We start from the raw sequence: 15,080 nt of genomic DNA, 5'->3' as shown, positions 1-15,080 counted from the left end.
TTCATTCTGTCATTAGCCCTGGAAGGGAGATCGAGACAGGCAGTACAATCCTAAGAACACTTTCCTAGGAGTAAGCCCCACTGAATAGACTTCAGTATGATTCTGAGTGCACCTGCTTAGGATCACACTGAGAATTTCTTCCCTTCCAAGGCGTACTGCAATACAAGTATCTCTGTACTCAACCTTGACTGTCAGACATAAAGAAGAGAAGAAGAAGAGTTTGGATTTATATCCCCCTTTCTCTCCTGTAGGAGACTCAAAGGGGCTTACAACCTCCTTGCCCTTCCCCCCTCACAACAAACACCCTGTGAGGTGGGTGGGGCTGAGAGAGCTCCAAAAAGCTGTGACTAGCCCAAGGTCACCCAGCTGGCATGTGTGGGAGTGCACAGGCTAATCTGAATTCCCCAGATAAGCCTCCACAGCTCAAGTGGCAGAGCGGGGAATCAAACCCAGTTCCTCCAGATTAGAATGCACTTGCTCTTAATCACTACGCCACTTCTGACTCTCTTTTGTAAAGCACCCTTCCCACCCTTCTGATCAAAATCAGGTCCCTTACACAACCATCTGTCTTTAAATAATTCTGACAAGGATCCATTCACTGCTCTCCCAGCATCTCCGGTTCAATCTCTGAAAGTGAAACTAAAAAGGCGAGGGGCATCATATTGAATCCAATAAACAACAACAATAAAGTTAAATCAGATAAGATAGAACTATTACGGATCAGAAGGAAAACCAGTTCAGAAACATTTCTACAAGCTGGCCTGGTCACAGTTGCAGCTTCTCTAACAGTTGGCAGTTCAAGATTGCTTCTGGATTTGCTACTGGAAAACTTGTTATGGAGGTGTTTTGATAGCAGTAAATTTTTAATTTTGCGCTGGTGTATTTATAATTGATTGAGATTTTACCTGGGTTCTTGTTTTACTATTGATGCTTCTCTGATTCTTAATGAACATAAGCTCCTAAGATTGTTTTTCTGAAGCAGTAACGTGGGATAAGTCAAAAGTAATGGTATTTATCACAGTTATTATTCGCATGCCGCTGCCAAGCTTGGCACTTGCACTAATTTCCCAAGGAGATTGGATTCATGGGGAGAACTTTATCCAATTTGGCTCCTTCTATCCAAACTGGATAAAAACCAGAAAAAGGCCACTGCTCAAGAAATTCCAGTTACTGGAATTTTCATAGTATAATATTGAAAGTGATACAGTTGGATGTAGTGTAAAGTTTCCAATTATGTGCAACTCTTGTATAAGAAAAAAAATGGAACAAAAAGACTGCAGTAGCCATTTGTACCGTCAGACTTATATTCCTAATTGCATCTCTGCTTATGCAAGACCTTGTGAAACCAGTTCCTGGCCACTATAATACACAGGGAAGAAAGTACTAAGTGTTGCACACATTCTTGCACAAGCATAACTATATTAAGTCAATTCAAAGGGTAGCCATGTTAATCTGCAGTAAAACAGATTGTAGTCCACACAGCCCATCTTCTGGTTGGGATATAAGGATTCAGATATCTCCACTCCAACTCATATTTGAAGACGGGATCTTTGACTCTTGAAGGTTTATACCCCAAAAACCTTGCTGGTCTCTACAGTACAACTGGATTTGAAACTAGCTAAGTCCATTTATGTTTCCACTTGTGTATCACTAGATCCAAGCCACAATCTTTGGTCCACCTCAGCTGGAGTTATGTGCATGAGAAAGGATTTTGAGTTTACTCTTCCCAGCCCTAGTGCTTCCCTCCCCACTGCTCATGTCTTTACATAGCCTGAGTTACTTCTGGGTGTAAGTGGGCTGATGTAATTCATTCTAAAGGGATTCCTTTCCTCCAAGGACCAGACACTTTGGTTTCTAAAACAGCTTTATTGCAGCAATTTTTAGTTAAGCAGGGAGCACAGTTAGTTAGGAGACAACTTACAGAAAATGAAACTATGGTAAGGTTGACTGGAGAAAACAAACATAAAACAATGCTTCTTGTTACCTGAACATAATCCAGACCTCTTCATACCTCTGAGGTTCATTGCCCTGTGGTTCTAGGACTTGATTAGACTATCAAAGACTAGAGTAGGCAGAGATAGAAAAATAATGGACAAGGGGCATATACAGTGGAACATCTGTATATCTTAGATTACAGACTGGGAGTCACCCCATGTTTGCAAAAGTAATAACGTGGGGGGGGGGGGGGGGGGGAAGATTTACTCACCATTTCCCACCACAACCCAATTCATCAATAATATTCCCAGTTACAAATCAGAAGTTCACTGGCTGCACCCTTCTCTTTGGGTTTTGGCACTTTGGCTCTAGGGCCTTAAGAGACAAAAAAGCAGCATCTCCCGTCAGAGGAGAAAGGACAGCAAGTAGATGTTTTATTGCCCCTTGTCTGGGTTTCTCTAAATCATACATCACACTAAAATGCTACATGTTCCTCTCTACTGCAGATGGGCTATGATTACCTATTCCAGAAAATAAACTTGTATTGCTTTAGCACCAGAATGATCCCATTCACAAAAATAATGGGCGAGGACTGTTATGTGACTTCGAGTTTCTGGAATGGTATCATTTTGAACTATCAAACTCTTCTCACATTCAGTACAGGGCTAATGTTTCAATATTCTTTTACAAACCTTCTGTCAAAGAAAAAAAGATTTTTTCCTTGGAAGCTCAAATGCATGACTCTTGCTCACCTTTCTGAAACAAGTAGGAATCTTCTCTCTTCAGGTCATCTTGTTGAATGATAATTATCTCCTTTCTCAAAGCAATGAAGCTGGGTTTTTTTTCTCATTCCAATTTCATCTTCTACAGGCGCGGACAAAATGAAGGTATTATTCAGCCCCATTGTTGGAGAAAAACTATATATATATATATGTTGTAATTTTTCAATCAAACATGGTCAGCTCAACTCAACTGAGCTCTGGAGACAAGAACTCACTTCCAAATTCCACACAACCAATTCCACACAAACACTGACAGGATGTATGCTCTATGAGCTAAAAAAAGGGGGCAGCTAAGAAAAGAATAATTGAAATAATAAAAACAATGGCTCATTCCGCACATGCAGAATAATGCACTAAAGCTGTGCGGAATGGCAAAATCCACTAGCAAACAGTTGTGAAAGTGGTTTGAAAACGCATTATTTTGCGTGTGCGGAAGGGGCCATAGCGTCAAAGGGTATTTTTAGAGTCATCTAGTCCAACCCCCTACACAATGCAGGAAATTCACAACTACCTTATCACTTACAATCTCAGTAACCTCTGCTCCATGCCCAGAAGATGGGGGGGGGGGACACCCCCTCCAGGTTCACTGGTCAATCAGGCCTAAAAGAAAATTGCTTCCTGACTCCACAGTGGTGATCAGCATTATTCTGATCACGTAACAAAGGGCCATGAGAGCTGACCACTGATGCAATCCTTCCTGCCCATTCTCATGATCTAAGTTCCTAAAATCAGCATTGCTATCAGAGATCCATCTAGCCTCTGCTTAAAAACCTCCACAGGAGAGCCACCACCTCCCAGGAAAGCCTGTTCCACTGAGAAACTGCTCTGTCAGGAAGTTCTTCCTAACGTTTAGCTGAAAATTCTCTTAACCCACTGGTTCTGGTCCAACCTTCTGGGGCAACAGAAAACAACTTTGCACCATCCTCTATAATGGAACTTTAATCCATTTAAATAATTTTAAGTTGAAAGAATGTAAATGGATACATGGATACAAAGTAATGCAACAATCAAGTGAACTTGAACTAAATAATCACATAGCTATAGGAACTGTTTTCTCTTCTGGAATACTGCAAGACAGGTTTTGCAGAAAATTTCCTAAAGATCAACTGTTTTCATTACCCATGCATCTAAAGCACCTGCCTGTTTTAACATATCTATCCCAAAGCTTTTTGTCTGGCATGGTCTCCTGAATAAGGCAGAATCTCACAGTTGATCTTAATATTATTCCAGGCCTTCACAGATGAATACTGAATAGCTAAAATATGTAGCGTCCAAACATAGATGAATACTGAATAGTAAAAATATGCATAAAATATCTGTTCCAAAGATACTGAACACTAATTGGGCAAACAATTACATTGGATGAACACACTACTGTTTTTTTTTTAATCTAAATGTTATTCTATACGGAACAGTTCAAAATTTATTTCTATAATGAGGAAAAAACAAAATTAGATCCACATATCCATTCCACAAATAAATGTCTGTGAATTTATTTTCATCAACAAATATATTCCAGCACGATTATAAAACATACCAACCTAGATGAACAGGAATCAGATTTAAAGGGATATAAATTTTGAAAAGGAAGGGAAAAGACAGCAAAAATTTCTTGGTACATTCTATCAGCTTCAGAGAAAGTAGAAATACTTATTGCTACTTAAAAAATTAAATTTCTCATGTGAAACATTCCAAAAGTAACATACCAGTGATTCAACAGGGTTGAGGTTTATTATCAACTGGTTATCATCAAAAGGAATTACAATCATCCGATTTATGTGACTACTTGTATTCCTTTTCTCAATTATTCTGTTCAAATAATGATTAAATTTCTGTACTATGTACTTGTTCTCTCACGTTTCTTGCAGTTTTTTGCGCATCTCCTCCAGTGCTTTCTCTTGTTTCTTCAGAAGGACTTTAAGTCTTTCTATTCTTTCATCTTTTATTGTTTCTTCTAGGTCTGGGGGACTGGACAGAAAACTATCTTCTCCAAGAGAACATGCAGTAAAAGAGGTGTTATTTTTAATTCCATGTAAAGCAGGACACATAACTTCACTTTCTTCATTACTCTGCATACAAGGATTTGAGTCAGAATCCCCACTTGGAAAACACTGCAGTGAATTTGTAGCTTTTTCTTGCTGTGATATCACTTGTCCACAAGAACTACTTGGGTTATTCATCACGGACGAACAGTCATCGTGATCTAAACTTGGACTTGAGGTTTTCCTCCGCTTTGTAGTTTCCAGCGCTGGCTCAGGTAGTTCAGCTTTCCTCTTTATGTCTAGATCCTGTTTCCCAAGTACCTGTGTGCCAAGAAAAAGAATTAGATGGCATTGGAGTACAATAGCATTATAAACTAATCCTAAAGTTAACACACACACCCTCATCCATTTGCTAAATTGATGCATCACTGGGTTGGACACAACCAGGTCTTCTGCTAGTGAGTATGGGAGGAAGAGTCCTTTTTGACTGCCCAAAGTGTGGGATCTGCATGAACAAAGGGCATTCAGAAAGGGGGCTGTAGTAAGGAGAACAGGGCAAGACTGAGTGAAAAAACCTGGCTGGACTCAACCCTTTATTTAGAAACTCTGATTTAATCATTGTCATGTTCTGAATTGTAGCTTCTCTACTTCACTTGCCATCAGTGTGTTATTTGCCTTGAGTTCAAACAGATTTCTATAGCCTGTTAAAAATCATGAGAAAATATAGGTCTGGAATTTTTTTGAAAACACCCATATACCTTCCAAAAACATGCCTTACCAAATTTTATAAATGAATGATCATGGACATCCACACACTTCCAAAACCCAGTAAACTTTCACATTCTTTACTTCCAACTTTAAAGACAAAATATTTCCAAAGATAACATCTTTCCTGTGTGTCTGGCAACATCTCAGTGTCCACCTTCTTTAAAGTCCCTGCCTCATTAGCTCTTCCTCCCTACTGTTATTTTTTTCATGTCCTCTATTTGCTTATTCACCTCAAATTCCTTCTTCTTAGTCTATTATTTACCCTGTGCTTCCTTCCTTTAGTGACCTTGCCTTCTGAGCTCTTTCCTCCTCACTACACTTTCAATCACCATTTCCAATTGGCTTTCTAGTTCTCAGCATCCCTATTTGCCCAGTTCCCCGAACACCTATGACCAACTAGAGTCTTTCCAAGTGTTCTCATGCTTTCATCACAAATTCTGGTTTGTTTGCTCAACAGTCAGAATAACTGTGAACATTTCATTACATCACACTGGTTCAGCAAATCTCCCGTCTGAGACTTCACAGTCCTTTATACACTACAATATAGGTGAAGACTACTAATATAAATATATGTAAATGTTTCAGATACCATTTCCTCTTCTTCGGGTCCAGGTTTCACAGTTATTGCCTCTAGCAATTGGCAAGAGTCATTTAAAGGTACATTACTGGACCACTCAGTTTCTTCCATTTTTACAACAGAATTTAGCAAAGGTATTCTCTCGAGATGTACTCTTTCTTCTTTTACCAGACCAAATTTTTTTCTGATCTCAGTGTCCTGTTTTCTGTGTTGCACTTCCTTTTGTTTGTTCTGAAAAGCCATTCCTGTTGAGTTTATCTTCTCAATCTGAAATAATAAGCATTCAACATATTAGCAATCATTTGCCAGGATATCAGAACGTTTAAACTACGTTTAAACTCCATTGGCTTCTGGTTCCCCTGCCGTTACTGGAAACAGAACCAACATTCTGAGATTCTGCAGTTTCCTAAGAGTGAACAGTCATGGCTGTGAGGCACGTTTGAACAAGAGAATCGCACGATTCTTGAAAAACCCTTCCCCGGCTCCCATCTGCGGAGCCACGCAGGGGAAATGGGCTGTATTATGGCCTGGGGGGGGTCAGGCAGGGAAGAAAAAAAGGCTGGCAGGGAAGGAAAAAAGATGTGCCGTCGTGTGAAGGCATGCGCCCTGGTGCGGAGGTGCACATCCTGGCCAGTGCACTGGTTTTCAGCCATGAGAAGGGGCCGGGGCAAGGGCGGATTCATGTAACTTGCTTTCCCCCCGCTTTCATTAGCCTGTGTGGAAAGGGCCAAAGTGCTTGTGGTCACCTTTACATCTACTGGCAATGAATTCCACATTAATTTTGTTTGTAACTCTCACTAGTCCTGCTAGTAGGCATAACAAAAATGTTCTTTAGTAGCTAGTGAGGAACTTAAATTAGTCATTTTTGACTGCAACAATTTTTATATTGGCAGAATACTGAAAACATGCTTGAAGTTTCCAGCCTGACACACTTGGGTTCGGGCCAAAGTTGCGTTGGGCAAAAGGGAGGGTATTTCTATTCCTGCAAAAAAAGAGCAGGGCTATTTCTCTCCAGTCCCTTTTCTCCTGCAGCCCCTGTACCACATTCCATGCTGCTTCCACAGGTTTCCTGGTTCTCAGGAGCAGCTTTAAGGGCTCAACATTCTATAGTGCAAAGGGGGAGATAGAAAGACCGAAGTACTTTTTTTCCCCAGCAAGTAAAATTACCTTTTGTTCTTCCTCATTGGAAGCATCATAATTTGCAGATGATTCTAAGGCAGTAGTTTCAGGAGAGTTAGTTTTCTGAATGATGTTGATGTTCACATTTTCTTCTGTCACTGTTTTAGTATCAGCTTTTATTCCAACGGGAACGTTTTCTGATGCTGACACAGCCTCCTGTTGCTCGACAGAGCCTATCTGCATATTCCCTTGTGGTGATATTACAAGAAAAGGTGCAACTTGTAAGTTCTTGTTCAGGTTGGGCCACAGAGGAGGTTTAACATTCTCCCATAACTTTGAATCCTTTGCACTAAGCGCAATCCTTTTATTTTTTGACAATACTAGATTGACAACTTGATTGGTTATTGAGTTAGCTGAAACTGAATTAGTTAACTGTGATGCGTGTTTTCTGACGTTTGTGTCAGCCGTGGCTGATGTCTGTCTGTCATCCTGGGCTGACCCGGCACTGGATCCTTTCCTTGTCAGCAGATAGACCTTCCCATTATACAACACCAAGGCATTATCTTTAACAGAATTTAATTTTTCTTGGCTTTCACTAAGACTATTAGAACAGGCAGGCAGAATGCCAGAAGGACTGTTTTTTATATTCTCCCTATCAGCCAAAGTTTTTAACATCTTCGATATCATGTAATTTGATGACTTCACAGGAACAAGGCAAGAGGCTGACGACTGTGGGTTTTTCTGGACGACCCATTTCATAGGAGTTTCCTGGGGTTTTTGGCTATCACATGATACCTCATCTGGAACAAAACTATTGACCGCTGTGTGTGCAGATGTTGGTACTAAAGGTTTCCCCACTTCTGCAGCAGCTGTTGGAGTTGTATTTTGCAAGCATTTGGAAGAAGGTGTTTTCACTGTTCTTACTGGCGACACATAAATAATATTTGGTGGCTTTTCAGGTTTGGATGTCACAGAGGCATTTGTGACTGCCATAGCCAATATCTTCTGTTGGACAGCAAGGGGCAAGCAAGATGTTGGGACAGATTTCACCTCTGCATTAGCTGGTATCTGCAGGTGATGTCCAGGAGGCAGAATTGAAGAATTAACAGTCAGTGGAAGGTTTTTGGTATTTGTTAAAACATCGTTTTTGACTGATGACATTGAAGAAGTATCCTTTTGCAAGCATAATTTATCAGGTGAAACATAATTATTCTGAACAAAAGGGCTTGTTACAGTTGGATTAACAACGGAGGTTACTTTCACTAGTTCTACTTCATCCAACTGTTTTCGGAGGATTAACTTTCCAGGAGCTGCTGTCAGAACAGTAGGTATCTTATCAAGTGGCGATGTTAAAATATTTGAGAACATAGTCTTCAAAGAAACAAAACCAGGAACAGAAGCATTTACGTTTGTATTATCAGACACAACCGGAGAATGTATGACAGGCCCCACATTTCCCAAAATGTTAGAAATGGGAAGCAGCTTCAGAAATTGTTTTCCATCCTGCCCAGTGGTCTCAACTATTCGGTATGCATCACTTGCAACCCTAAAAGGGGAAAAGGATCACATAAGCAATAGGCACTAATATATATGCTGTGAATACAATGAACAAGTCAAAGTAAGGCTATAATCTGTTTCACATAAAGATGTTAGTTTGGTCAGTTGAGGTGCAGTGGTTGAAAAAATTGTTTGCTTCCACATCAGAATATAGTCTTGAATGAATATGAGAATAATGATTCATTTTTACACACTGCCTTTATCAAAACCATTATTTTGTGCATTACTGAACGTGGTACTTTGATACACAACCGTCTGTGCCAAAAGGGAGTGTTCTACAACAAATAAGGTCCGGCAAGCTTTGTTCTGTGGGAGAGGAATATGCAATCTACTAACATGTTTATGTGAAACAGAGTATAACAGTGAAAAATAGTCTTCGAGTGGGGGCAGGGAGACCAATGCTCACTTAGTTTGTGTATGTGAATAACTTAGTGAGTCCAGAACAACTGAGTTTATAGGTTGCTTTTAAGTTACAGCCAGGATTTTAAAGCACATGAAAAACACTCCCTGTGTACTTCATGCAATTTTAAACACACTGGCACAGTGTGGGAAAAACTGCATGGGCTCATATGAGGAGCTGGTTCACACAAACTATTTCCCCAGTGGCCAGATGCCTTTGTTTATTTATCTGAGTTATACCCACTCCCAGCCAAGGCTGGGATCAGGGAGTCTTACAAGGTTAAAATTCAATATTAATAAACAAGTTAACATCGTTTGTTAAGCTCAGCAATGGTTACACCACCACCACCTAATAATAGATTTGCAAACTTCAGTAACAGATGGACTGTTAAGTGCCTGACAGGCCATTGTATGCCCTAATGGTGGTGAGGGAAAGCAGAAGAAAAAAGGCTGGGCACCTGAGTTGACAACCCAGCTTGTAACAACTTAATGTTGAATCACCTCCTTTGACTGCCTCATTGTCAGGCATCTTTATTTAAGGGAAAGTTCATACTGAGGCGTGAACCATGGGACAAGAGCCAAAGGGTTCTTGGCCTCGCTGTCTTGAAAATCAAGAATCCTTGACACAGTGTGTTTTGAAGTGGTGATCACATAATGCTGCTTTAATGTGCCTTGCACTGAGGCAGAAAGACCCAAGCAGAGAGGAGACTGGGATGTCTGAGTTGTTGGTTTGGGAGAAAAGAGAATGAGGACATGCCGTTCTGTTTGTTTATTCTTCCCCAGTGTGGAGGGGTCTGTTTCGGTGTATTCATTTTGTTCAGACTCAGGTGAGAACGGGGTCTGGGTTTATGTCTACTGTTTGGAGTGTGTGTTCTTGCTATGTTTGATTGTTTTCTGTTGTCTGACCTACAGGTTGGAGTAAAGCTCCTGAAGAAAGGCAGGGTGACATGGGGGGATGGGTCCACAATTAATAGTGAAGGGGCCAGGGTCCCCAATGTGGGGTCTGTGGATGCCATGGCACCCACTCACACCTTTGTTTGTGCCCACTTAGAGGGTTATCTAACATGAGGCAGCCATTGCGACTTGAAGGGGTGCCCTTGGTCACCCCATCTCAGGAGCTCAGGGTGCAGCAAGGTTGGGAGTGCTGCTGTTGACCCTGTCCCAAGTACGTTGCTTCTTGTGCGCCCTATAGTTCCTGAAGAACATCCTCCCTGTGTGTGCTGAGGAGGATGGCTCTTCTCTTGGTCAGTGTGCGTGTGCGCCCAGTCAGCCCTGCAGCCGCCTCCCACTCACAGCCTGCTGGAGCCAACCCACTTCCAGCACTGCACTTTACATGCATGGCATGCAGGGGCTCAGCAGGCCCCAGCACATGGCCTCCTCCAGGGTGATGACTCAGAATCCTGCAGAGCCGCCCCTGCCTGGGGTGGTGGGGCAACCAGCAGGGCCTCGACAGCTGCAAGCACAGGTGGGGAAATAGTTTCGGGGGAGGGGGGGGGCTTCCCCATGGGCTCACCATATCCACCTTATGCTCTCTGGCACCACTCTTTAGACACATAGCAGACTATCAGCTTGCCCACGAAGACGCAGGTTCAGGGCTGCTTTCCTGCCATGCGCCACAATCCAGCATGAGTAATACTGCAGATGCCCAGTTCCTGCCAAAGGTAGACCACAGTTGTGACTCCTCCAGGCAGCGAGGCTAGGCCTGGCCACACAAGTGCACCCAGCTGCCATTGCAAAAACAGCCACAAAAAGGCAAAAGGCTCTGCGTGGAGCAGAGCCACTGGCTTCCTGCCTGGCCAGGAGAATGTGGGCAGGAAGAGGAGAGGGGCTTGGAAGTGTCAAGCTGAGCCAGACCCGGAATGGCAACATGGGCAGGCTGCCACTTACACTCCCTCCAGGGTCCCAAGTAGATTGCCGCTGACCAGGGATGCCCACTCCAGCCCCGGCATTTCTACCTGTCCTGTTTTTGATCCACTGACAAGACGAGTGTGCTGGGGAAGAGAAATTGCAGTTCAGCAAACCCAGAGGTATAACCGCTTTGGGAGGAAGGAATTGTCCTCCAAGCCAGACTGACCCACGGATTGGATTTTTTCTTTCTCTTTTGCCTTTGAAGTAGAAACTTTTCCTCAGGTGCCTAAAGCATCTCCCTGGTTTCAGGGAGGGATGGGGTTTGAAATTGATTGTGGGAAGAATAGATGCATTCTTGGTGTAATACTTCATTTTTCCTTCCAGTGGAGGCTCAAGTCACACTCGTGGCTTGCTAGGCTTCCTATCATCTATACCAGATGAGATTATTGGCACCCTATTTGTCCCAAACTGATTTAGCTATAGTGTTCCATGCACCAGTCACGTCTAGATTAGATTACTGCAACTCACTTTATGCAGGAATGCCCTTGGGTTTATTTTGGAAGCTCCAACTGGTGCAAAATGTGGCAGCAGAGGTCTTAAGAACATAAGAACATAAGAACAAGCCAGCTGGATCAGACCATAGTCCATCTAGTCCAGCTCTCTGCTACTCGCAGTGGCCCACCAGGTGCCATTTGGAGCTCACATGCAGGATGTGAACGCAATGGCCTTCTGCGGCTGTTGCTCCCGAGCACCTGGACTGTTAAGGCATTTGCAATCTCAGATCAAAGAGGATCAAGATTGGTAGCCATAAATCGACTTCTCCTCCATAAATCTGTCCAAGCCCCTTTTAAAGCTATCCAGGTTAATGGCCATCACCACCTCCTGTGGCAGCATATTCCAAACACCAATCACACGTTGCGTGAAGAAGTGTTTCCTTTTATTAGTCCTAATTCTTCCCCCCAGCATTTTCAATGTATGCCCCCTGGTTCTAGTATTGTGAGAAAGAGAGAAAAATTTCTCCCATCAACATTTTCTACCCCATGCATAATTTTATAGACTTCAATCATATCCCCCCTCAGACGTCTCCTCTCCAAACTAAGGAGTCCCAAACGCTGCAGCCTCTCCTCAGGTCTTTACTGGGACCCTGTGGTGGGCACATATGTAACCTGTGCTCTGCCATCTGCACTGGCTCTATGTGGAGGATGAAATCAAGTTCAAGGTTTTAGTATTGACTTTCAAAGCCCTAAATGGTCTGGGGCCATTGTATCTGCTAGGGGAGGGGTTAACCTTTCTATTGGTGTCTCCCACAATATTTGGTGATACATCAGCAGAGTCTGGGCATGTAGGAAGGAGGTGTTCCCACCAGCAGAAGTGAGGCAGGTGGAAAGCAGGGAGAGCTTTGTGAAAGATGGCAAATCACTTTTCCCATACCCTCCCCCTTGAGGTTTGTCTAGTGTCAACTTTATCGTACTTCAGGCTTGTAACTGAAGAGTTCCTTCTCTTTCGGCTGTTTTTATGTTTTTTTATGAATGGGAAATGTTTATTTATAGCAGTTGAAGACTGTTTTTTGCTGTTTTTATGGATTTGTGCTAGAGTGACCTCAAGGCTAACCTTTACCATGCCCTTTACATGGATCTATCCTTGAAATCAATTTAGAAAATTCTGCAGGTGAAGAACACCACGAACATATTCCTATCTAGAACTAGGTCAAGTTTCCATATGACAGTTGTTCTTTAGTCATTCGACTGTTTACCAATTAGTTTCTGCCTTTTTCTGCACAAGCTGTTTATAACGTATCTTGCCACCAAATTCTACTTTTTTTACTTTTAATTCTGTATGATTTTTCCTCCATTTGGTTCTGAAAATGTTTTTCCTTCATTTTTCTTTCACTGTTTTCTTTAAGAACTTTTACTGTGATTTCTAAAATCTACGAGTCAGCTTCCAGTAGCCATGCGATCATGTTGAAACAGTCTTCATTTCTCCACCCCATCATGCACATAGCCGTTGTCTGCGCCTACATGTAGTTGACCAGACTCCCCCTCAGCCATTTCCTCCTCTCCCTCATTCCATAATCTTGAAAGGAATACTTTAAAAAGAATCTCCTTGTTACATCACATTAGCAATGTAACTTTACTGCACAGAACAAGCCAGGATGATTCAATTAACAATATTACCTAAAGAAGAGTTTGTAGTTAGGAGCAAGTGAAACTGACAAAGGAAGTAGATTTTGCAGCAGGAAATTGACAAAGGACTGCTGCAGAAATGAAAATGTGGTTCTTTGGCAGGACTATGTGTTTCTTTTCCTCCAAGTAATGGCACCTGCTCCAGGAGTTGTTTTGGTTTCTATTTTGGGTTGGCAGTTCTCAATAGTAGAAATGGAGGCTCAACCTTTTTTGAACTACCACTTCAAAATGTAATTGCACATTAATGCCAGAGCGCCTGCACAAAGAAAAAAGGAGAGGGGTTGGTCTTCTGTGTCATAGATGATATCCCATCACCATTAGGAACATTTCCAGCAGTAGCATGTGGAATAAATTTAACTGAAAAGGGGGGGGGGCGCAAAACAATGGGTGTTGGGAGGTATGCGAAGTGATTTCACAAGAAAATATTTCCAGGACACAAGATTAGACCACTGGGGAAATCTGTGGTAAACTGTGCATACAGAAAAGGCCTCTGAAACAGTTCAAGGCGTTAAGTTTCACCCATCACATTATGGAATGACTTGAATAAGTAACTTAGGTAGGTGCTCACATTTCAATCATTGTCCCCCTCCCTTCCTTTGCTTGCCACCCCTCCCTCCCTCCCCCTACGCTAGAGTGGGTAGGGCAGGTCCAGCTGCTGGGCTCCCTCCCCTCCCCCTCTGATGATGTTAGGGTTGGGGGTTTTTTATGAAGGCATTTTTATGAAGAACCAGCCTGCATGAGAAGCAGATTATAGATAGTAATTTAAAAAAAATTAATGTGTTGGTTTTTGTAATTATACTGTATTGCTTTTATTTTGTGACCTGCCGATTCAGTCTTATGCTTCTGTTTAAGATTCCAAAGATGATGCCAATCCACCCCAATGAGGACACCCTTATCTTGGGAACTGCCAGTGTTGTTATAGAGGTTAGTGTTGGAAATGCTGAGGAGACCCAGGTTTCAATCCCCACTCTGCCACGGAAGCTAGCGGGATGACCTTGGGCCAGTCCCACATTCTTAGCCTAACCTACCTCACTTTACTGTTGGGATAATTAAACAGAGAGGAGGACAGGTGAGTCATTTTGGCTACCCACTAAGAAGAAAGGCAAGGGATAAATTAAGTAACTAAATAAAAATGTCCAAAGTATCAAAGTAAAAAACTATCCGAGGACATCCCTATTATAAATTCAATGAGGACCCCTGCCTCAGGCCAGAGACTCTGGGACACCGTTAAGGAAACCAAACCCTCGAGGTCTTTGGTTGTTATGATTTCGCCCATTAGGGAGCTGCTCTGTGGATTTCCATCATCACCTCTGAAACGTCTCTTTTCGCCTTCGCTTCTTCACTCTCTCAACCCTTGCGCGTATAGGCGACTCAGAACAAGAGCCTCTCCGAGGTCCCCGCCCCGCCGCGCCGCGAGCCGCGCAATCAAGCCCTGCAAGCAGGGAAAAAGCGGGTTTCGCCAGACAATCTGGGGAAAGAGGCCGCTAGAGGGAGCCAATCGCCTCCCTGAACAGCCGGCTCGAAAGAAGCCGCCACCAGGGGGCGCTGCAAAAGGTCCGCCGCCAGGCTCCGGAGAGAAAGGCGACGTTTCGTGAAAAGTTTCCAACCCAACCTCGCCAAGTGCCGGAGCCCAACGCTACTCTCGAGTCGCCCCGGCCAAAAACGCGAGCAAGTCCTGAAGAGAAGCTGAACCACGTTACTCACGAAGGCGAGGCTGCGGCCTCTCCGGGATGCTCCGTCCTTTCCAACTGCCCGTCCACACTCTGAGCGCCATCCACCATTCTTCCGGACATCGCGACCAGAAGACTCCAGGCGCAAAACCACTTGTTTCGCTCAAACTGGACACCTCTTTCGTGCCTTAAAGCTAAACATTATGACGCACTTCCGGCCTTTAGAATGTTCTCGACCAGATACCCCTCAGTCCCCCTAG

The 15,080-nt window shown here is 43.0% G+C and overlaps 1 protein-coding gene across 3 annotated transcripts; it reads right to left on the bottom strand.

Annotated features, from left to right (window-relative positions):
• Positions 1 to 1,846: 1,846 nt before the first annotated feature.
• Positions 1,847 to 15,075, bottom strand: LRIF1 (ligand dependent nuclear receptor interacting factor 1). 3 transcript variants are annotated; one of them, XR_007244648.1, is made up of 5 exons: positions 14,855 to 15,075; positions 7,212 to 8,709; positions 6,057 to 6,311; positions 4,424 to 5,020; positions 1,847 to 2,799 (listed from the first exon to the last, which is right to left on the bottom strand). XR_007244648.1 is itself a non-coding variant. In XM_048498400.1 (5 exons), exons 3-5 carry the CDS (start codon positions 8,529 to 8,531, stop codon positions 4,571 to 4,573), a joined length of 2,025 nt encoding a protein of 674 aa, XP_048354357.1. In that variant the 5' UTR covers positions 8,532 to 8,709; positions 13,142 to 13,406; positions 14,855 to 14,998; the 3' UTR covers positions 1,847 to 4,570. The 3 variants fall into 3 exon arrangements, 2 of the variants coding, with proteins under 2 accessions (XP_048354357.1, XP_048354355.1); XM_048498400.1 differs by adding an exon at positions 13,142 to 13,406 and having other exon boundaries at positions 1,847 to 5,020; positions 14,855 to 14,998; XM_048498398.1 differs by having other exon boundaries at positions 1,847 to 5,020.
• Between the last annotated feature and the right edge of the window lie 5 nt (positions 15,076 to 15,080).

Source organism: Sphaerodactylus townsendi, linkage group LG05 (assembly GCF_021028975.2).
Source record: "Sphaerodactylus townsendi isolate TG3544 linkage group LG05, MPM_Stown_v2.3, whole genome shotgun sequence".
In the NCBI taxonomy this organism is placed as follows: domain Eukaryota; kingdom Metazoa; phylum Chordata; class Lepidosauria; order Squamata; family Sphaerodactylidae; genus Sphaerodactylus; species Sphaerodactylus townsendi.
This window is presented reverse-complemented; position numbering and strand designations above follow the sequence as displayed.

Bases quoted from the DNA above. Each gene is read 5' to 3' on its own strand.
- LRIF1 (XM_048498398.1), bottom strand. From the start codon at position 14,943: ATGTCCGGAAGAATGGTGGATGGCGCTCAGAGTGTGGACGGGCAGTTG. The intron at 6,312-7,211 runs GTAATTTTACTT...TTATTATTTCAG, and splicing joins CCAATGAGGAAGAACAAAAG to ATTGAGAAGATAAACTCAAC. The intron at 5,021-6,056 runs GTATCTGAAACA...CTTGGCACACAG, and splicing joins GACCCGAAGAAGAGGAAATG to GTACTTGGGAAACAGGATCT.